Here is a 23904-nt window from a genome sequence, read left to right as displayed (position 1 = left end):
AACTGCACAGGAAGGGGAAAGAAAAAATTCAAAATTGACAGGAAATCAAAAGGGGCTAAAAGTGGAAAAGGCCACCAACTCTGGCTTTAACAGCCTCCCACAAAGACAGCTAAACCCCCCCTGGTGTCTTGGGAAGAAAGAGCTAAGGTTAAACAAAAACAGCACAAAAAGACCCTGGCCGTTCAGACAATTAAGGAAACCGAGGTTTTCAACCATTCTGGAAAAGTCATCATGGCTTACCTATGAAATGGAGGTTCTCTTCTTTTTTTATTTTTTTTTATTATTTTTTTTAACGTTTATTTATTTTTGAGACAGAGAGAGACGGAGCGTGAATGGGGGAGAGGCAGAGAGAGAGGGAGACAGAGAATTGGAAGCAGGCTCCAGGCTCTGAGCCGTCAGCCCAGAGCCCCGACGCGGGGCTCGAACTCACGGACCGCGAGATCGTGACCTGAGCTGAAGTCGGACACTTCACCGACTGAGCCACCCAGGCGCCCCTGGTGGTTCCCTTCTTTATTTCAACCCACGCAGGATGCTTGGCTGGACAGTTCACCAGTGGATTAATGAAAACCTGTTTCTACATTCTGTGGTTCACATGGTAGATTAAGCTATCAAAACGTATTGAGTTATTAAAAACACATAGTGAACATAATAGAAGAGCAATAAAAAAAGGGAAAAGTCACCTGTTGTGATGGTATGCTTGTGACTACAGCCGACTCTTGAACAACACAGATTTGAACTGCACGGGTCCACTTACAGAGATTTTTTTTCAATACAGTACAGGACTACAAATGTATCTTTTCTTTCTTAAGATTTTCCTAATAACATTTCCTTTTCTCTAGCTCACTTTCTCGTAAGAACACAGTATATAATACCTATAACATGCAAAATACGTGGTAACTGATGTCTATGTTTACCAGTAAGGCTTCCGGTCAACAGAAGGCTCTTAAAGTTTTGGGGAAGTCAAAAGTCATACGCATTGCTCAAGGGTCAGCTGTACTATACATTTCAGGAGGCAGGTTAAGGGACACATCTGGCCAAGGAAAAATCTAGCTAGTTTCTCAGCATATTGGGTTAACTTTAGTAATGGTGCTTACTTTTCCTTCCAGAAAGAATACCAATATTACCTTATGGTCAGCATTCATTCTTTGGTAAAAAAGAGGACACTTCAGTTGATGGTAAATGGTCCAACAGAAGAACAACTGGGTTTCTACATCGCAGTATCTACCAGCACAGAATCATAAAACAGTTAGTGCTGCAAGAGATCTGAGAAGATGATCTAGTCCCTTCCTTTTATTGTGATAATGAAGAAACCCAGGCCCAGGGAAGTCAAGTGACTTTCTCCACAGTTACATAGTGACCTAGTGGCAGTCTGAGGCCAGAACCCCTATTTCTAGGCTCATCACTGTTGTCACTCACTGAGATAATGGACAACGAAGAGTTAAGCAGAGTGCACCCATGAGGGTAGATATTCCACAAATGTGTCACTCCTCTCTACTAGAAATCCGTCACAGAATGTTGCAAGGCAGCTTTACACATTAGAGATAATCCCGCCCAACCAGTCATTTTACTACTGGGGAAAAAAAAAAAAACAAAAAAACCTGAGATCCACAGAAAACCAACTTGTCCACAACCACACAACTGGATGGTAGCTTTGGCCACCCTGGAACTGGAAGCTTTCTGGCTCCAAGTCTCCTGCTCTCTTCACTACACCACACTGCCTCTCTTCCACAGTTAAAAGTGGGTAGTTTAATAATAACACAAGAGGGTGTTATGTAGCCCATATATGGAACCAGTTCCAGGATTTTACCTCCACTGTTTAAGTGAAAATCAAGAAACATCCAAGAACATTCTGGAATCACTAAATTACCCAGCATAGTTGCTGAGTGTCCAGATTCTATATTTTTACCCGTTTGAGCTTCTTTCTCTCTGCTTCGTGATACTACACCCATCGACTGCATTTCCTGGCGAGGAAGGGCACAGGAGTCCAGCCTTCCAGGCTAAATCTGACCGAGCACCTGCTTCTTCAAACACCTCCCACCCCTACCTTAAGTTCAACTTACCTACCTTTGGGTATCAAAAGCCAAATGAGGACAGTTGGGTTTTTTGTTTGGTTGTTTTTTTTTTTTTTTTTTGAACAAACAACTTTCTCTAAAGAGAGCTCAGGGTACGCTGTTGTTGAGCAGTTGGCTCAAGAATTCTGCTCAGTTTTAGGGTCCACTTTCTCAGCTACAGTTTAGCGTCCCGATGAATGGGAATCATCTGTCTTCAACTTACTGGGCAAACGTGACATTCTCCTATTTGAAGTGAAGCTTTCTGGTCTTCACCATACTATTCTTCCTGAGTATTTCATGGTCTCATCTACTTATTATTCTGAGACACAATGTATGAAGACAGCCACAAGACCTTCATCCAGGGCTCAGGTATAAATCCCTTGCATTTGCCCAAGTCTTAAGAGAGGACAAAAAATTTTCACGTCCAGTATTTCTTCTGATCCTTGCAGCAACGTAACGAAGTGGTCAGGCTGACCACTGTTTTGCAGATTAGCTAACTGCGCTCGAAGGATGAAGGGCCTTGAACAAAGCCCACGCATAAAAAGCTGGACCTGTCTCAAACTGCCTAGACCTCAAAATGCATGTGTTGGAAGGAGGCACTCAGTAAATACCTGGGATGAGGGACAGGAAAGAGGGAAAGCAGGGGCATAGAAGCTCCGCATGGATTTACCAAATCTCTGCCTTTTGCTACAGCCACGGACTGCTGGTGTTCCTTCTTTGGAACTGCAGTCGCACAGAGTAAAAAGGTGCCCTCAAAAATCTGTGAACTACTTAGACTCACAACCAGCCCCAAATCAAAACAATGCTATGGGGCCACAAAACCGTATCACAATTAGAAGAGTTCAGTCACGTTTATCCATTTGCTTTGGTGCAAATGGGTAACTGGGAAATGTAGAGAGGGAGGGCTTTGTGCGAACGGTTTCGGAATTTTCTGGTAAGAATCTGAGTTTGAGGGGTGCCTGGATGACTCAGTCAGTTAAGCATCTGACTCTTCATTTCAGCTCAGGTCATGATGGATCTCAAAGTCCACTGAGATCGAGCCCCACGCAGGGCTCTGCACTAAGTGTGGAGTCTCCTTGGGATTCTCTCTCTCTCTCCTCTCTGTCTCTCCCCCGCTCACACACACTCTCTCTCAAAGTAAATAAGTAAACATTTTTTTTAAAAACCTGAGCTTGAGGGGCGCCTGGGTGGCTCAGTCGGTTAAGCGTCCGACTTCGGCTCAGGTCATGATCTCGCGGTCCGTGGGTTCGAGCCCCGCGTCAGGCTCTGTGCTGACAGCTCAGAGCCTGAAGCCTGCTTCAGATTCTGTGTCTCTCTCTCTCTCTCTGACCCTCCCCCGTGCATGCTCTGTCTCTGTCTCAAAAATAAAAATAAATGTTAAAAAAAAAAAAATTAAAAAAATAAAAACCTGAGCTTGAAAAGGAGACTGACTCCAGTCCTGCTCACTGAGAATTAGTCCTCAACCCATATTGACTTCAGTGTGAACCTCAGTCCTTCCCTTCTCTGACATGCTGGTTTTCTCACCTAGGAAATGGAGATGATCTCTCTACAAAGGTTACAGCAAAGAGGAGATACATTTATATTAAGAAGAGGTGAACAGGGCTTAGAAGGACAGTGGATGCTCCTCCCTTCTTGCCTGGGAAGGTCCTCTGCCACTCTCATGTCCCCTGCTACACCAGAACCCATGCACAAAACACAGGAGGCGGTACATGTTACATAATTGAAAGGAAAACAAAACCAATTTCAGAAAGACTACCACACAAAGATTCTTAACTGTGTTTACAAAAGCAATTAGTTGGCAAAGACAGCTGTTCAATGGGAGGTAAACTCCCTTTGGTGTCCTCAGACACCAGATTCTTTTGGCCTTCAAGCCAAGAGTGGACTTTTGTTTTGTTTTTTTTTTTCCCTAAGAATTTAGCGTTCCAAGAAGGTATGAGAAACGAGTTCAACCACTAGCATATTTCCACTCACATAACACTTATGTAGCACATCAGCTTTTATTTTTTCCAGATACAAGGAGATGAAGCTTGCTGTGTATTCCTGTGAGAGAATAAACAGAAAACTAGGCTTCTCTTTTTAATATATTAGTGCCCTGTAATCCAGACCAGATGATCAATAAACTATATAAAAATTAAATCATACTGACAGTCTGAGGCAAAAAGTGAACCAAGTAGAAACAATGTTTTAGGACCGTTGTGTAGGGGATATTAAAATCACATGCTGGTTATTAACTTTCTTTTGGAAGTCAAAGAGTTCTCCTGCATAGGTTTCTCAAGTGCTTACCTTATGGCTTTTCCTATTAATTAAAGGTGTTAGGCATTAAGTTAGTGATGATGTATTTTGGTCTATGCACAGGGGAGACACTGATAATAAGTCACTTTGAAAAGGACTTTGTTGACATAGTTTTAATGGCACAGCATATACCCTTAAAATAGATAGCTACATGCCTCATAATAAAATGCAGGGTCCGGCTATCACCTTTTTGAGGTAAACAAAATCATTTATTCAACCAGACCAGCAGTGAGTCAACATAATAGCAAAGTAGAGAATATTAGCTTCCGGGGGGGGGGGGGGCACAGGGAGAGTTGGGGCAGATGACCTAAAATGCACAATCATACACATCACTCGCACCTTCCACGCACAACAGGGTCCCTGGCTAAACCATAGCTGATAGTTGGGTCTTCTTGCAAATTCCTTCACACTTCTTTTCCCTTTACTCAGAATGCATCCTCTCTTGGGGACGGCCTTCTGAATCAGCAGAGTGGAAGGGGGGAGGAGAACAATGAAACTGTTCAAAGGCTGTCAGGCATGTTCTACCTTTGTTTTCCTAATCACAAAGTGGGAGGCAGGAGGGTACCGGGCACAGACCGTCTGGGAAGAGTTTACCTTACCGCCAACAACACACACCAGTAAACACTGGGAAGCCCCAGACAAGTTTACAGCAAACAGCTTCAATGTGTTTAGTGTTTTCCTTGTACTCCCCCAGGACCAGGGAGGGCCTTTTAAAAATTCAATAGCTTGGCAGCAGACTTGAAATACTAATCTTCCCACTGTGCAGGATAATAAGCCAGCGGCCTTCAGGAAGGTAGGCCCCCCAGTGACAATTCCTTTACATAGCATCTTAACGTTCAATTTCTCGCAAGAGGTGCCAAGGGGATTTGTGCCTCTCTTCCCTTCCACAGAGCACAATTTTATGGACAGCTGTCTCCCTGGGCCCAAAGGGGACCATTCTTATGTTTTCATAATCCTAAGGGTCCCATCTTTCTTTGACTCCCAAACTTACTACGGACAGTCAAGCCAAGGACAGACGGACGTCAGTAAGGACCTCGCTGCAGAAAGAGTCAGCAAACACAAAGAGAAGTGTACCTCCAGCCCACTGTCCCTGGTTTGCACAATGTGCACGGACAAATCCATTTCAAAGGGGACTTAAGTCTCCGTGCAGGAGTTCTATTTTAAGGGAACTGAACTGGGAACACAGATGTTTCTTCAGTTAGCAGAGTTGGCAGAACAGCTCCTGGACCAAATCCGAGTTCTTAATGCAGGAAGGGGCCTTAGGAGAGCATCTAATTCAACCCACTCACTCTACTGACGAGGAAACTGAGGCCAATGAGGCAGTGGGGTGGCACACCCAGCAAGTGGCAGTGTTCTGATGACAAGTCCTGCGCGCTTTCCATTACGCCATGAAGCGCTTTGAAAAAAAAAAAAAAAAAAAAAAAAAATTCTACTCTGACTTCAACCTTGGAACTCCTGTAGATTCATGTCAATAGCTTTCTCCTGCCTCCTACCAAGTTCATAAATCCTCCTCGCTCCCCGCTCCATTCTTTAACGCCCACCGCTCTTCCGGCGGGGGCATCCAACTAGTGGGGAAAACAGCAAAGGACCATCGCCTCAACTTTCTGGGACTGCCGTTAACCGTGGTGCCACAACATGAACTCGATCCTGGCTTGGCTGCCCCGTGCCTCGGTCTTCCTAATCGGTGAAACGGGGTTCCTCACCCATCCCGCACCGAGTCAGGGCGAGGGCTGGTTGAAGCCAGGGCCGCGACACCGCCCACCCCTGGCACACAGTAGGCGCCCAACAAGTTGCAGCGGAACGGGCGCCCGCATCAAGGCCCCGGGGCGCACCTTCCAGCCCCCCCGGGGGGCGCGCGGGGAAAGGCCAGCCCGAGAGCCGCCGGGCCGCGGCGGGACGAGCGGAAGGGTTGGGTGTTTACACACATTCAGCGAGCAGGCAGCGCGGCTGCAGGCAGGGGCCCGGCGCCCCCGGAGATCCATTTTACTCGGACGCGGGGCCACAGGATCGGCGCGGGCTCCGGGTCACGGTTCCGCCCACGGCCCTGCGTAAGGAGGCCGACCCCGCACCTTCCGCGGGACCCTGCCTGCGCCCCCAGCCGGAGACGGCTTGTAAGGGGCCGCGGGCTCCGGTGGCCCGGGGAGCCTGAGCGCGACCCCACGCCCGCTTCCAGGCCGGGAAGCCGGCGGCCCGGGGAAGGGCGGGCGCCGGGGCTCGGGCGGCGCGAGGGCTCCGGGACAGGGCTGGGGTGGGGGTGGGGGGCCGGGGCTGACGGCGCGGGGCCGAGCTCACCCATGAAGAGGCAGAAGAGGTCGAGGCAGATGAGCAGCGCCCGCTTACTGCCGCCCTTCCTCGGGTTGTTGTTGAGCGCCGGGCTGCCGCCGTTCTTGCTCTCCGGGGCGATCGCCTTGTCGTACTTGTAGTTTTGCATGGCGCTGGCTGCGGCGCGAGCCTCCGGCCCCGCGAAGACGCCCGGCGGCGGCGGCGGCGGCGGCGGCGGCCACACACCCGCGCGCCCGGCCCGCCTCCCGGCCGCGGCTGCTCGGGGACGCGGAGGGTCGGCCCCCGCTGGCGGCGCGGCGGCGACGGTGCAGCCCGCCGCGCGCTTCCCGCTGCAGCCCGGGCTGTGTTCGGCTCCCCGCTGCTCCTCCGCGCTCCTCTCTCAGCCCCCAGCCGTGCGAGAGTCCGGGGGGACGAGAGCCAGATGCCGAGCAGAAACTTCTGCAGAGAGCTGTGCTGCCCGGGGCGCGCGGGGCTGGCGCGTGTCCGGCTGCGCAAGCGGGCGAGTGGGCAGCGCGGGCGCTCGGCCACCTTCCTCGGCTGCTGCTTCCTTAATGAATGGGAGCTGCTCCGAGCCCGGCCGGAGCGCCTGCCCCGACTCCCAACTTCTCCTCCCTCCTCTTCCTCCGCCTCCTCCTGCTGCCGTAGCGGCTGCTGTTGTGGTCGCCTGTGTTTGTTTCTGCACTTTTATTGCACGAGGTCCTTTTAAAAAGAGAAGGCGGGGGGGGGGGGGGTCCTTACTTGGCTCCGAAGAGATCCCGAAAGCACAGCCCCTTCCTTAAACTGCCTAAGACGTAGGATAATTAAGGCCACATTTTCCCCCACCCCCTTCAAAAAAAAAAAAAAAAAAGTCCTAAAAGGAAAAGTTAACTCTCAAACCAGAGAATCCGGGAGCCCCTAGCGTTCAGAAACACCAAGTTGTCACAAAAGGAAAACGATATAAATAAAAAAACACTGTCTTGCTGGCCCTTGGGTCGGCCAAAAGTTGAGGCTGTATGCATTCATTTCTCCTCCCTTACAGATTCGGGGCTTTCAAGGATTTATTTCGGTTTGAATCGTATTAATCGTGAAAATGCTCAAGGAAAAACGCCCGGCACTGGATTCTGAGCTAGATTCTGAAGATAGGAACTGGAGACACGACTTTGGAGCCAGAGCCTGTAGATTTGAATCGCGGCTGTGGCTCTGTGCCTTAGTTTCCCCATATGTAAATGCATATGTTAACTGTTTCTCCCAAATACAGTAACTGTAAAGATTGAATTAGTTAATCCATGTAAGCATCTAGAACGGTGCCCGGTACAAAGAAATGCTACGTAAGAGTTAGCCATGACCTTTATTCCAGTTTCTGGGGATGAAGGCGTCCCAAGCCATCAAGCCACTCTGCAATATCTGTAATATTATTTTACATTATTTTATATGAGTTCATCTTTCTTCCAGGTAGAATACTATATCAACATTTACGGGGCAAGAGTCTTCCCCTATATCTTCTATAGCGCTTGGCAGAGAACTGGGCACACAGTGGACGATAAATAGACACTTTTTCCAGCTGTCTTTTTTGTGTATCAAGAAAGAGTTGTAGCTTGATGATACATTTACACTGACTTGTTGTGGGGTTCAGTGACACCTGTATCCAGCCACCATCAACCACTTGTCCTTTCCAGAACAGTCCTTTGACACCATTCTCTTGCCCTCCTACTCCCTCTGCTTATGACGCACATCTATCCTTTCTCTAGCTAGCAAAAGGCTTCTGTTGCTCTAGAGTCCTCTGAAATGTTACCTCTCTGAGCCCGTTCTTGACCCTTGGGCAGAATTAACTTCACTTTCAACCTTTGTTTAGAACACTGTCGTGGCACTTATCACCGTCTGGTTTAGGGCTATAGTTAGGAAAAATCAGTTGCACAGCATCTGTACCGTCCCCAGCACAGGGTTTGGTATCTGCTCAATTAAGGTGAAGTCCAGCCTGGACGACAAGTCGGGCTGGCAAAGAAAGGTAAAATCGCCATCTTCTGGAATCTCCAAGCCAGCTTTGGAGCTGGGGCATCCAGATGTGTCACACACACAGCACTCTCAATTCAAATAGCAACAAGTAAAAGCCAGGATAGCTAAGAGAACAGATTCCTTCTGTAGCTTTTCAGTGAGACCCACCTCTTGAAATGTTAAAATGGCAGAAACAATACAAAGTGATTATTGACATTCTGAAAGGAATTCGGGGATTCTGGAGTCTTTCCCTTGCCCACTCAACCCTCTTTGTAATGATAATCACCCTTGAAGTTCTAAGTCGCCAACCCCTGTCTTTGGAATTTCGACCTGCAAGTAAGTCCAAGTCTTGTTGAAACCTCAGACCCCTCCTATCTTCCCCCCTCCTTGGGCACCTGTGCCACTCAGATGGCTCCTTGTATCCTACTCTGTTCTATCATTAGAATTTTAGAGTTACCTCCTTTTCCATTTCCTGTATGCTTTTCCTTATCTGCGAAATGACTTTTATTAAGAATAAACATATTTAAGAATAAACATTGTAAAAGCCAGCCTTTTACTGTAGCTAAATGGTATTACAACTCTTCAATCTTGTCGGTTCCTAAAGTAATTAATTGGGTGAGATTGTTAACTTTAGCCGGCACTAGACTGAATACTAAGAACCTAACATTCAAGTTCTCCAGGTTGAATTCAGCTGCTTGCTAAGAAGGCAAAAAAATCTGTTGTTCCAAGAGCAGATAAGAGGGAAAAGGAATGGATGTTGAAGTAAGTTTTATATTTCCATTCACAGGGCTCTGCAGGTTATCTTTTGTTCATAACAAAAAGATCATAGCGCTGATTGAAGCCTGTAGTTGTATGCAAACAAGTATTGTATTTGAATTACTCTTCAAGGGAACAGAATGATAGAGATACTCATTAAAATTGACTTGAACAAATCACAAGTACAGTGTCAATATCATTCTTCACATAATAGGAAATCACACCACCTAACCAGATACGTAAATGTGAAGGCATCTTTGCTTTAAACTCTAAAATTGAGCAATCTAACTAGCAAGTTAAATGCAGTGGAACAGACTTCATAGTTTAGAATGGTGTCATTTCAAAGTAATTAAGTCATTAAAATTCCTGGTAAACATGGCTTACCAAAACTCACTCCTGAAAATGGCATCCAGTTCACTAAACTAGTCTGTATAAGAACTATAGCATCAGCAGGGATAAATGCCTTTTTTAAGATTAACTTATTATGTGTGACAACCACAGCACATCATATTCTTAAATAACTGATACCTCCCAAGAGATTTAAATGGCTTTCATTTCTAAGATCTCCTGTTACCTCATTATTTTATTTCTCTTTCTCTTTAACCCCTCACATTTAATAATTAATCTTTTTTTTTTTGTTTTGTTTTGTTTTTTGAAAAGGCATGAACTGGTTCTGGAAATATTTAGAGGAAAGGTAACTGAGTGCCTTTACATGAGAGTGTGTAGTCCAAAGGTCAAAGGAAGCCATTGAAATTCACTTAAGGAGACAGATAAGTTTTGGTTATGGAGTACCCCATTTATCCAGTTTCTTTAAAACTGGTACATTCCACCTCTGGATTATACTAAACAAAAATTGCTAGATTGCTTTTTTGTAAGTGCTGGATTTGGAATCATGAGTGTTGCTACAGGAGTGAGTAGAGGCCGCCACAGTAATGGGCCTAGGAAAAGGCAGGAAGGAGGTGCCTAGGTGGCTCAGGCGGTTAAAGGGCCAACTCTTGACTTTGGACTCGGGTCATGACCTCCTTGGTATGTGGGATCAAGCCCCGCATGGGCTCTGTGCTGACAGTGGAGCCTGCTTGGGATTCTCACTCTTCTCTCTCTCTGCCCCTCCCCTATTTTCCCTCTCTCTGCTTCTCAAAATAAGGAAATAAACTTAAAAAGAAAAGGCAGGAAGGAACAGGGGATTTGAGGTCTGAACATCTTGGATCTGCTGTTTGACCTGGGGCAAACTGAGCAACTTCTCTGAATCTCAGTTTTCTCAACTTTTAATTTCAATTTCAATTTGATTTCAATTTTTCTCTGGTTTTGAGGACTAAAACATTAAAAATGAAAGAACACATTTTGAGAATACTCAATACAAAATAGGCAGTTGATAAACGTTTAGTTGAATGTTCGTATTTTAAGCGAACAGTTTATTTCTACAAGACACCTAATTTAAACACACATATTCAAAAAGTGTTTATCAACTACTAACTCTGAAAATATACCATTTAGTTTGAGTTTATCCTTCCCTAGATGCAATGATACCTTAGGCTTCTTTATTCCTGTCTTTTTTTTTCTAAATGTGAGATCTCCTGAGATTTCTCCTCCTCCCCGCCCTGAGGGGGTGCGCAGTTCCTAGAGGTGCTGCATTCCCAGGTCCGTGTGGAGTAGACTGAGCAAGCTCCAAAAATCCATTTACTAGATTGTCTTCAGATAAAGGACATATCAGATATTAACCTGATAAGAACAGATACTACACTTGATCTTAGCTCAAAGGCCAAGAAGTGATGCACAATTTCCTGAGATTTCTGAAGTAAATCAAACATGCTTATTTTTAAAAGCCTATTTAGTTACATGTTGTTGTCTTCGGGATTGTTTGTGAAACTCAAGAAAAGCCATTTGCTTAAACTAACAATCTTGTACAAGTGAGAGTACTTGCACTGTAAATGCACTTTCACATCTATTACCTCATTTTACCCTTACAAGTCACTGAAGTAGGTGGGGTTGCTTTCATCAGCCCATTTTATAGACGAGAAAACTGAGGCAAGCCCATTTAACTGGCTAGAACTGGTTTTCCCCGTAGGTAAAATGGAAATGATTCTAACATTAGCTCACGCAGTATAAAATAGAGCCCTTTACAGTTTATAAATGTATTTACATTCACTGATCTCATTTCAAGTAGATAAGGCAGACATTATTATCTTTGTTTTAGAAATAGAGGTACTGAATTTGGGAAAGATAGGAACTTTGTTTAACGTTTATTTATTTTTGAGACAGAGAGAGACAGAGCATGAACAGGGGAGGGTCAGAGAGAGAGGGAGACAGAATCCGAAACAGGCTCCAGGCTCTGAGCTGTCAGCACAGAGCCCGACGCGGGGCTCGAACTCACAGACTGCAAGATCATGAGCTGAGCTGAAGTCGGATGCCCAACCAACTGAGCCACCCAGGTGCCCCAGGAACTTTGTTTAAAGTTGGAGATAAGGAGATTCCTGAAGCACCACTAGAATCCCAGGTCTCTTAATTTCTAAACCGGGATTCTTTTCTTTACACCACAAGGTCTCACCTTCAAAGGTACTCGGAAATTTCTGCTTCTGCGCAGTGGTTTCACAGAATTAATTTAGAAGGACTGCAGAATCAGCCACGTCTTTATTTAGAAAGCAGAGAACATTTGCTTTTGTTTTTTTTTTTTTTTTTTTTTTTTTCTTACAGACTTGAAAAGGAACAACATTGTTGCACCTTGTGTAGCAGAAAGGAAGGCTTGGGTTCATTATTTGTCAAGCAGTTATTTGTTACGGAAATGGACCTTTAGGAACGCACAAAACAGTTACTGTAAAGCAGCCTGGATTATGTCAGTACTTCTTCATCTTTTTACCAGCGGTGATCTTTTCTTTAGCTAGAAATTAGGGCAGTTAAGAGCTCACCTTACAGTAGTTCAAATAGTTAATGTTGTTATTCAAAGCAACAGAATCTAGAATGGATGGAGGAATTTGCCCATAAAGACGCTGCGGGATTTCTCTCTAGAATAGTGAAACTAGTGCGGTTGGTCGCTCAAAAGGAGACTGATGCTGCCACCTTGTGTCACTGGTGAAAAATGCTATGATTCCCAAAGAGTGAAATTGTCATCATTGGGGACTGGGGGATGGGGAATGGCTGGAACTGGAATTCAGAGCTTTTCTATCACGTATGAAATAATCACAGCCAACAATCATCGGGATTTTCCTGATCCACGTATTTCTCATTCATGCAACAGACGTGATTATCGAGTGTCTACAGCGTACCAGTCTCCTAGGAGCTAGGGGTACAGCAATGAAGAAAGCAGACAAAAATTCCTGTCCTCATTGAGCTTTTTAGGTCTCTGGTTGTTTCATACGTATGCACTCATTTAATATTCTAAACAACCCTATGAGAGAGGTCTTCCCATTTTACGGATGAGGTTACTGGGGCACAGAAAGATTTAGCAACTGGTCTAAGATTACACAGCCACTAGGTGTTAGAGCCTGGATTTGAATGGAGGCGGTCTGATACAGGAGCCACCAGGACTTTGATCATGAGGCTATACCACGTAAACTTTGTCCTCTGACCAAGGTACACAAAGAGTAGTTGCACAAGAGGTACTTTAGCTTGTGTGTCTGGGAGGAAGAGGTAGAAGGCTGTGTGTGTGTGTGTGTACATATTCACTGAAATCTTATATGTACATAATCTGTGTACATATGCACTGTATACATGTATGTGCATATAATCACTGTGCATGTATGGGTATTTATCCACTCATTTACTCACGAAATTTTCATGAGCACCTCTTTTCTACCAGAATTCATGCAAAGTGCTAGAGATAATCGAATGAAAGCTTTTGCCCCTTTCTCCAAACGACTAATTTTTAGTAGGAGAAAAATATAAACAAATACCTGCAATATAATCGTGGCACTTATCACATTTTATTGTAGGGACTTCGTTGTTATCTTCAAAAGGCTATAATCGCCTTGAGACTAAAGCCAAACCTTTGCGTCTAGCATGGTGCATAAAAAGCCTTTAAAAAGTAGTCGTTGAATGAATGCTGAGCTGACAGTTGTAAGCTCCACATTCGGCCATCAGGGAATGTTTCAGGGCTGGTAAGTCACAGCTGCATAGAAGAGTTGGAAAAGGTGTATGATAATTTGAGTACATAGAAACAAAAGTGTAAAACCTCTGCTTTACATCATACACAAAACTGAATCCTAGACGGGTCATTGGCAAACGTTGAGTGATAAAATACAGCTTTTTGGGATAAAACAAAGGAGAACATATTCAAGAACTGTGATAGGCAAAGATTTCTTATATAGGAATAAAAAGCACTAATGACCAAAGAAGAGACATAAATTGGAACTCATGAAAATTAAGAACTTATGTGTATAAAATACATGTCGGGTCCACCAAACTATGGCCAATGTACTAAATTCATCCTGCTATATGTCTTTGTACAGCCTGTGAGCTCAAAATGGTTTTTATATTTTCACGTGGTTGAAAAAAGTCAGGGGAAGAATAATATGTAATGATATGTGAAATGCACATGAAATTCAAAATATCAGTGTCCATAAATAAAGTTTTATTGGAATACAGCCATGCTTATTCATTTAATGTATGGCTGTCTACAGCTGCTTTTTTTCTACAGTGGCAGAGTTGAGTAGCAGCAACAGAGATCACATGGCTTACAAAGTCTAAAATAATTACCATCTGGCCCTTTATAGAAAAAGTTTGCTGACGGCAAAAATACACAAGTGAGAAAATGAAAAGGCAATTAGGGCAGATCAGGAAAAGACATATATTTACAAAGAGGACTCATATCCAGATTATATAAAGAACTACAAATCAGTTGGAAAAATACAGACAACCCCAATTTTTTTTGGGGGGGGGACAGAAAAAACCTTCAACAAGCACTTTGCAAGAGGATATACAAGTGGCCAGTAAGCATAGGACAAAGTACTCAACATCATAAGTCATTAGGGAAATGCAAATTAAGACCCAATTAAATCCCACTATATACCTATCAGAATAACTACAATGAAAAATCCTGACACTATCAAGCGTTGGTGAGGATGTGGGCCAACTGGAGTGAAAATTGGTCTAGCTACTTTGGAAAAGTCTTTGGCAATATCTACTAACACTAACCATATGCTTATCCTATGGCCCAGCACTTCCACTCCTGGGGATGTGCCCAACGAAGATAAGGGCATATGTCCACCAAAAGACCTGTGCAAGATGATTCATAGCAGCTTTATTCATGATAGCTCACAAATGGAAGCAACACAGGCACCCATCAAAACAGAATGACTGTATAATACACAATGGAATACTATGGAGTGGTGAAAAAGAATGGACTCCATCTACACGGAGGACCATGGATGAATCTCTCATACATAATGTCAAACAAAGAAAGCGACACAAGAACACATACTACATTGCTTTATAAGAAGTGTGAAAACAGTTAACTAGTCTATGGTGATAGAACTCAGAATAGTGGTCGCTTTGGGAGGAGGGGTTATTAACTGGGCACAGGTATGTGAAAGCTTCCTGGGTGCTTGATTTGAATGGTGCTTACATAGATATACACATATGTAAAATTTAATAGTATGAAATCAATACACGGGCATAAAGCTTTATGCTTCATTGCTTGTATGTTATACCACAAGTTTAAGAGACTTAAACTATAAAAAGGTACCCAAAGTAGAAGTGAAATATGAATAAGGAAGGGAACAGTTCTGTATGGTATGGATGGGAAAAGGGAGAAATGGGGGAATTTCTTCAATATGCCAGATTGTTATCATTGGATTACATTTATCTACTTGATGTTTGGCCAACAGGGAGTTAATAATTCTTCTGAAAATTTAACCTACCTAGTCATCCCAACTCCAAAACAGATGCCAGCCCCACCTGGCACTTGGACCACATTAACGGCCATGGCCATATGAACATCTCTTTCTCAGATAATTCGTAGTCGTCCACCTCTCCTAGTTCTGCATAGGCACTGCCTTCCCAAAAAGCACGTCTACAAGGCAACCTTTCAACCTGAAGAAAAAAAGATGGGGAATGTGAGGAAGTCCAGCGTGAAGGCAAAGTAAAACTAAGACAACTTCACTGACTATAGTGGACTCACCCCCTTTGGAGGGGTAATTCACCCCTTTGGCGGGGATGAATCCACTCACACCTTGGAATGGTCACCCCTCCAAAGATATGTTTATGTCCTAATTGTCAGAACCTGTGATTGTGATCTTATTTGGAAAAAGCGTCTTTGTAGGTATAATTAAGGTTCTTGAGATCATCCTGCATTACGAAGTTGGGACCAGAATCCAAAGACAAGTGTCCTTTTAAGACACAGAAGAGAAGACATGGACACACACAAGAGAAGACCCTGTGACAGTGGCGAAAGAGGGGACAGTGAAGCAGCCAGAAAGCTCTGTGGCGGCCGCTGGGAGCTGGAAGAGGCAAGGAATGGGTTCTCTCCAAAAGCCCCCACAGAGAGCACGGTTCTGCTGGATTTTGGCTTTCTGGTCTCCAGAGCTGTGAGAGAACACATTTTTGTTGTTTTAAACCCCCCGGTTAGTAGTAATTTGTTGAAGTAGCCCTTACAAAGTCATACATGGAGTTATCGAGTACGTTATCTTCTTCAGTCCAACAGAAACTTTTCACTTTTCTCTTTCAGTGTTAGAAGTGGAGAAATGGGACACAGCATGACACAGACAGGACGATGCAGGGCCTTTGCACTGACCACTCCCACTGTTGGGAAGTTCCCCTCCTCAGGCCTTTACTGTATTCGCCATATCCACGTCTCTCCTGACGCCACTGCTTGCTTTGTCCCCATAGAATTTACATATTTTACTTGTTTCTTCCCTGTAGTCCTTGACCAGACTTCAAACTCCATCAGGATAAGAATTTTTGTCTTGATTTCCCTTTGGTTTCCTTAGTGCAAATATCTGTTGCCTAAATCAGTAAATAAGTGAATGAATGAGCGGGTGAATGAATGAATACCTAGCTGGGATGGAAGACACAAAGGCCGCAGGAAGAGTTCATGATAATTTTAGGTATTGTCAAATCACTTGAAGAAGCCTGCTTCCCTGTTATTCATTAGAAAAAAGACATGATGCGGGGTTTCTTTTTTTTTTTTACGTTTATTTTTGAGACAGAGAGAGACAGAGCATGAACGGGGGAGGGGCAGAGAGAGAGGGAGACACAGAATCTGAAGCAGGATCCAGGCTCTGAGCCATCAGCACAGAGCCCGACGCGGGGCTCGAACTCACGGTCTGTGAGATCATGACCTGAGCTGAAGTCGGACGCTCAACCGACCGAGCCACCCAGGCGCCCCTAATTTTTTTTTTTTTAACGTTTATTTATTTTTGAGACAGGGAGAGACAGAGCATGAACGGGGAAGGGTCAGAGAGAGGGAGACACAGAATCTGAAACAGGCTCCAGGCTCTGAGCTGTCAGCACAGAGCCCGACGCGGGGCTCGAACTCACGGACCGCGAGAACGTGACCTGAGCGGAAGTCGGCCGCTTAACCGACTGAGCCACCCAGGCGCCCCTAACATGATGCGGGGTTTCATCTCTTAGCAGCCAGTGTTTCAAACCACCTCGACCTTTCCATAATTACCGCATCTGCTTCACTAAGCTGGATTCCATATTTGCTGAGTGCATTCTATCTCCTCAACCTGGATTGTGCCTCCTCTTTTCGAGATTCCTTTCTCCATTTTCCCCTCTTTGGTCACTGTTAACTGGCCTTTATCTCCCATCCTAAACTGTTGGGCAGGTAAGTAGGCTTTCCTATATTGAGTGTCTCAGGTTAATCCAGTCTGGATAAGAGTAAGAAGTTCTACTGAGGCAAAATTCAGGTGGAAAAATAAGGAAGGAAACTTTAGTAACATTCTTCGAACACCTACTACCTACTGGTTCCCTTCTTTTGTATCATCTCCTCTCTTCATGTTAACCCCGTGACTTAATAATAATAGCAACTACCTACATCATGCTTGTCCACCAAGCCCAAAGCATTGTGTGTGTATTATCTAATGCATATATTATTTGATAGCCCTATGGGATAGGTGCTTTTATTATCCGTATTTGGGGGTGAAGAAAATGGGATTCGAAGAGGTAACTTGTCCCACGTTACACTGCTGTGGTCATGGATCCAAATCAGGCAGTTGAGGCTCAAAGTCCGTGTTCTTAACCAAAAAGCTGTGATAAACCAGTGGGTTATTATTTGGCTATTAAAGGGTATTGTAATCTTCACTACCAGATGAAGGAATCAGGGAAAAAAATAACTTTTCGCAGTGTCACATAGCTTGCAAATGGCGGAGCCAACATTGGAACCCAATCTGAACTGTATATCAAGCTACCTATGTACATCTCTACCTGGTGGTTCTCAAATGTAGCATATCCAGAACTCCCGGACCCCAAGCCACTCTTCTCGTAGGGGTCTCCATCTAATGGAATGGAGTCCTCCTCTACCCCGAGCCTTCATGCCCTACGTCAGTCTGTCACCAACTTTATCTACTTATCCCTCCAAAGTAGATCCTAAGATCCATCTCTCGTCTCTGCCTCTACTTCAACAATCCTTTCTTCTGCATCTCCTGCAATAACCTTTTAATTGCTCTATTTCTACATTTGTCCTGTTCTAATTCTCCCAGCCAGAATGTTTTTTTTTTAATGGAAATTTGATTATGTCACTTACCTGCTTGAAGCTCTTTAAAACTTCTTTCAGGCTTGTGATAAAATTTAAAATTCTCCATGATACACTCTTAATCTAACTCTCCAGCTTATTTCCCACTTTGCTCATATACTGGGGATTTTGGCTTTCCCTCTTTCTTTTAGATACTAAGTTCCTTTCTAATCTGGAGTCTTTACATATTCTGCTCCCATTTTATTATGTTCTGTCCTTTCCTCCTATTACCTTCTGTTGTGTTTATTTGTTTGTTTGTTTAGAGAGAGAAAGAGATGTAATTCACCTATCATAAAACATACCCATTTATAGTGTACAATTCAGAGACGCCTGGGTGGCTCAGTTGGTTCAGCATCTGACTTTGGCTCGGGTCATGATCTCACAGTTCGTGAGTTCGAGTCCTGTGTCGGGCTCTGCACTATTAGCGGAAGATTGGGATTCTCTTGGGATTTGCTTGGGAGTCTCTCTCTCCCTCTGTATCTGCCCCTCCCCTACTCACACTTTCTCTCTCTCTCAAAATAAATAAATCAACTTAAAAAAAATAAAGTGTACGATTCAGTGGTTTTGGTATATTCACAGAGATGTGCAAATATAACCACAAGTCAATTTTAGAACATTTTTTTGTCATCCCCAAAAGAAACCTGTGCCCACTAGCAGTCACTTCCTGTCTCTTCCATCCCCTCCAGTCCTGGGTAGCCACTAGTCCATTTTTCCATCTCTATGGGTGTGCTTATTCTGGACATTTCATATAAACGGAGTCAATACAATATGCAACCTTGTGGCTGATTTCTTTCACTTAGGATAATATTTTCGAAGCTCATCTAAGCTGTCGCATATATTCGTACGTCGCTTTTTTTTTTCTTACCAAGGATTTTGCATTCTGGACTACACCACATTGTTGTTGATGTATCCATTTGGTGACATTTGGGCCGTTTCCACTTCTTGGTTTATTAGAAATGATGCTGCTATAAACATCTGTGCCATCGAAGGGACTGTAGCCCTTAGAAGACGCAAAATGAAAGTCTGTTTTAGAACTAGGGTCAGAAAGAATCATTCTGGCTGGGTTTTTTTTTTTGTTTTTTTTTTTTTGTTTGTTTGTTTTTTTTTTTTTTTTTTTGTTTTGTTTTTTTTGAGAATAGACTGGTGTGGACAAAGGGAGAAGCAGAGTCTGGCTAGAAGACCATTGCAGTCACCCAAGAGAGAGATGGTTATGGACTGGTTTAAGGTGCTAGCGGTAGAGAACGTGGCGAGAGACGTCGGATTCTGGAGATGTTTGGAAGGTAGAACCAGCTGGATTTGTTGACAAAATGGTATGTGGCAGGAAAAAAAGACAGACATCAGTAACGACTCCAAGGTTTTTAGCCTGAGTAACTAGAAGGATAAAGTTGCCATCAATAGAGAGAAGGAAGACTGAGTAAAGCCTACCTGGGGTGGGGGGTGTAGAACAGGAGCTCAGCGGGACATGAAAAATTCGAAATATCGATTAGTGATTCAGGATGTTAAGTAGACAGATAAGCATGTATTATTATAAGTTTATTTGTCCTTATTACATCAAATAGTATAGTACTAATTTAATTTTTTTTAATGTTTATTTATTATTGAGAGACAGAGAGAGACAGAGCACGAGCAGGAGAGGAGCAGAGAGAGGGGGAGACACAGAATCCGAAGTGGGCTCCAGGCTCTGAGCAGTCAGCACAGAGCCGGATGCGGGGCTCGAACCCATGAACCGTGAGATCGTGACCTGAGCCGAAGTCAGACACTTAACCGACTGAGCCACCCAGGCGCCCCACTAATTTAATTTTTTAATTTATTCAGTAAATAATTAGTGAATGCCTATTATGTGTAAGGCACCACTGCGGATAGCCAATGAAGATAATCTGACTCTGTTTACGTCTCAGACAGTATTCTACACATTGCCAGTCATCAGTGAAAGCAGTGTGGAGTCTGGAGACACAAAAATTAGTTCTGTCTCTAGTCCAACTAGTTACCTGATCTTGGGCAACTATCTTCACTTATCTGTGCCTCAGTTTCTTCAACTTTAAAAAGGGGGGTCATGCAAGAAGATAGTCAAGATGCCCCCACCTGGCCCTAAAAATTCTTCAGTTTGCATATCTGAATTGAAGTCGATTTTTCCTCAGGTGATATCATTCCCTTGGAACTTAACCGGGGAAGACAGCTACTTTTCCTTCTCCCAGTAATTCACTGGACAAAGAAAAAGTTGTTCTATACACAGACAGTCCCGACCCACAATGGTTCAACTTACGATTCTGCAACTTCACGGTGGTGTGAAAGTGATACGCATTCATTGGAAACCATGCTTCGGATTTTGAATTTTGATCTTTCCTCGGGCCAGCTGTACATGGTGTGAGGTTCTCTTGTGCTGCTAAGCAGGAAGAGTGAGTCACAGCTCCTAATCAGCCCCATGATCACGAGGATGAGTATCCAATACGCTTGCAACCGATCTGTACCCGTACAACCATGCCATGTTTTCTGTCTGAACAGTATTCAGTAAATTACATGATATTCAACAGTTTATTGTAAACACTTTATAAAATACACTTTATGTTGGGTGATTCTGTTCAACCATAGGCTACTGTAAGTGTCTGAGCATGTTTAAGGCAGGTCAGGCTAAGCTGTGATGTTTGATAGGTTGAGTGTATAAAGTGCATTTTTGACTTGCGATATTTTCATTTTACAATGAGTTAGCAGGGTGTAACCCCACCGTAAATTGTGGCAGACCTGTATCTGTGACTTTCCGTGGCACTTCCATACTTGTGCTTCTCTTCCATAAACTTAATGATCTCTCTTCATTAAAAATTAGGGGCCCCTGGGTGGCTCAGTCGGTTGGGCGTCCAACTTCAGCTCAGGTCACGATCTCGCAGTCCGTGAGTTCAAGCCCCGCGTCGGGCTCTGAGCTGATGGCTCAGAGCCTGGAGCCTGCTTCTGATTCTGTGTCTCCCTCTCTCTCTGCCCCTATCCCGTTCATGCTCTGTCTCTCTCTGTCTCAAAAATAAATAAACGTTAAAAAAAAATTAAAAAAAAAAACTAAATGAATCTTGGGGTGCCTGGGTGGCTTAGTTGGTTGAGTGTCCGACCTTTCACTTTGGCTCAGGTCGTGATCTCAGTCATGAAATCGAGCCCCCTGTCAGGCTCCACACTGAGCGTGGAGCCTGCTTGGGATTCCTTCTCTCTCTCTCTTTTTCTGCCCCTCCCCTGCTCATGCACATTCTCTCTCTCAATAAATAAACTTAAAAAAATATATAAATAAAAAGTAAATGAATCTTTTAAAATTGGTATTCTAAGAGTAATATGTATTTAATGTAGACAAAATGAAAATTATGCTGCCTCTGCTAATTTCTCATAACCCTATACTCACATGGCTGCTATGGCATTTGTAACATTTTGCCCGTTATTACAGTTATTTGTGTGCTTGGAGATAATACATTTCATGAGGTCAGTAATTGTGTCCCATTCGTTTTTACAGCTTCCATAGTGTTCAGTTCAGGGCCTTGTCAATAACAGACATCCCCCAAATGTGTACTGAATTAATGAGCAAGCCAACAGGCCATGTATGATAAATTTTTAAAATTCTAATATACAATAAAATAAAATTTCCCCTCTGATGTCTGTGGGTATTTTTCTGCTCTTTTGAGCTCTTATGTAATATTGTGATAGCTCTTTTGATTTTATACACACCTATGAGGTCACTGAAGGGAGAGAGAAGAAGAGAGAGAAAGGAAGAAAGGAAGGAAGGGAGGAAGGAAGGAAGGTCATCCTTAATTTCATGGAGTAAAATCATCTTCAAGTAGGAAAGAATTAAGACACATGAGTCAATTTGGGGCTTAAGCTGATAGTCCCATTGTAACAAGAAGAAAAGGTTACATAAAGGAACTTTGTTGTCCCTCAATCTCTTACAAGAATGATAAGCCTATTTATCCTTAACAAAATAAAAAGGCTTCCTTTCTTTATGATATTATTTAAAGTCAGTTTTTCCATTTTTTTTTACCCAGTTGGTATGATAATAATAAAGAAGGCATTATTTTGTAGTTGAATCTGGGCAAAGTATTTTGTCTGATACCCTAAACTGTGGGTTGGAGTGGAGATAACCACCCCAAGGTAATCACACTTAAAAGTTTATGCATGTCCTTGAGCATTCTTTCTAGGTCATTCTCCTAGAATAGTTAGTAGTTATTCAGGTTCCAGGATTTGGAATAGATACCCTCTCTTAAAATAGGGAAGGAAACACAGGAGAAAATATTAGGGCTAATGTCTGTGGAAATTTTCTTAACCCTTAAGGGGCATGTCTCTGAATTTTTAATCTGGGGTGTCTGCCTAAAAGACTCAGTTGAGTAAATTTGATATTGTGAGTGTGGAGTCAGATAGGCTATACTGCTTACTAGTGTGTGTGATCATGGACAGTTACCTCAGCTCCTTGTCCTTGAGTTTCCTGATCTGTAAAATAAGAGAGTTAGGTCTGCTTTGCAGTGTTCTGGAACAGATGAAGTAAAGAACGTACACTGAAATAAACTGCTCCATCCATGGTAACTCTTATAATTCAGTGACAGAATAAGATTACTCCTTATAAACCACATTCTGTTATGGAAGATTAATGCTTCATGTTTGGTAACTAAATGAAATGCTCAAATTTCTAAAATTTGTAGACAAATGAGGAAAAGAAGTTTATTATTCTATATCAGGCAAATACATACACCGAAAGAGAAAGAGTGAAAGGCAAAAACACAAGACTGAGCGCTCATGGAAGCCAATAAAAACCTTTGCCTTAAAAAGCCCGCAAGGCCGTCTAAATTCTTCAGAGACTTTGTCATCAGACCTCTAGATCACTTGAGGGCATCTAGACAGGAGGAAGGGTGATAGAGTCTAAACTACTTCCCCCTGTAATGTATGTAAAACTGGTCTGAAGCCTGGGATTGGGAGGCCACAAATACAAGGACACTGGAATTGGCTATTTGCTATGAAATTATATCTTACAGATCCTCTGTCTTACAGACGATAATGAAAAGCTGAGAGCAATTAACAATAGAAAATGAACTACGAAGCCCAGAGAGCCTCTTTGGTATCCTACAGGCCCCTTTTCTCTTGTAGTGAGAGGCAGAAGAAGCTAAAAACCAAACTCAGAATTAAATAGAGTTCCTAGCTTCAAAGACAATTGAATATATAACCCAAGAAGGTCTATTATGCCAATGTCAGGGCCCTGCTTGGGAAGCCCAGGAATCTCGACACACAGGATAAGGACATCTGCGTATTTCTTGAAGATTTATGCACCACAGACTTATATAAATCCTCAGAGCCTGCAAAGATGACCTACCTCTCTTCGACAGTGCAACTGGGCCCAAACTACAAAGTTAGTAGGTATGTGGAGTGACAGCCAGGTCCATGTTTAGCCTGATGAGGGAGGACAGGGTACTCCACAACAGCCACGAGAGTGAGTCGGCATTTTCCACATGGAACCGAGGGTACCTGAGCACTGGATCTTGTGAAATTTTCTCAAAGGGCCTGGCACATAAGACTGAACATGGTAGAGTTTCTTGAGTTGGGGTAACTCTCTTGAGATACTGGGTTTAGCATCCTTCCAAGAAACTCAGGGGACAGTACAAACCCAATGCAAGGGAGGCCAAAGAAAGCAATGGTTTATGCTGAGCTAAGTTGAAATGCTTGAGTCTCTGTAGCGTATGGTGAACAGGAAGAATAAAAAGCTCAGGCAATGGGTGCACTTGAGTAGATATACCACGTGAGGCTGAAGAACCCACCGGAGGGTTTTGTCCCACGAGGTTCCATAAGTCATGCAATTTGCCAAGGCCATCAGGTTTATGCCAGTGAGAGAAGCATTGGCATCACGAAGAAGTTTAGCGGTGGCTCCTGTCTGAC

The 23904-nt window shown here is 43.6% G+C and overlaps 1 protein-coding gene and 1 pseudogene across 1 annotated transcript in view; both read right to left on the bottom strand.

Moving 5' to 3' along the window:
• PLPP3 (phospholipid phosphatase 3) overlaps positions 1-6912 on the bottom strand; it is an 87348-nt gene extending 80436 nt beyond the window's left edge. The window contains exon 1 of the mRNA XM_049617094.1: positions 6636-6912. Coding sequence (XP_049473051.1) covers positions 6636-6774 — 139 coding nt within the window. The 5' untranslated portion in view covers positions 6775-6912. The remainder of the gene's footprint in view (positions 1-6635) is intronic.
• A 4042-nt stretch (positions 6913-10954) lies between these two features.
• LOC125913852 (uncharacterized) lies at positions 10955-11124 on the bottom strand (annotated as a pseudogene).
• Between the last annotated feature and the right edge of the window lie 12780 nt (positions 11125-23904).

The sequence above is a fragment of the Panthera uncia genome, assembly GCF_023721935.1.
Source record: "Panthera uncia isolate 11264 chromosome C1 unlocalized genomic scaffold, Puncia_PCG_1.0 HiC_scaffold_4, whole genome shotgun sequence".
NCBI classification, from domain to species: domain Eukaryota; kingdom Metazoa; phylum Chordata; class Mammalia; order Carnivora; family Felidae; genus Panthera; species Panthera uncia.
The sequence above is the reverse complement of the archived record's forward strand: the minus strand, read 5'-3'. Positions and strand labels throughout refer to the sequence as shown.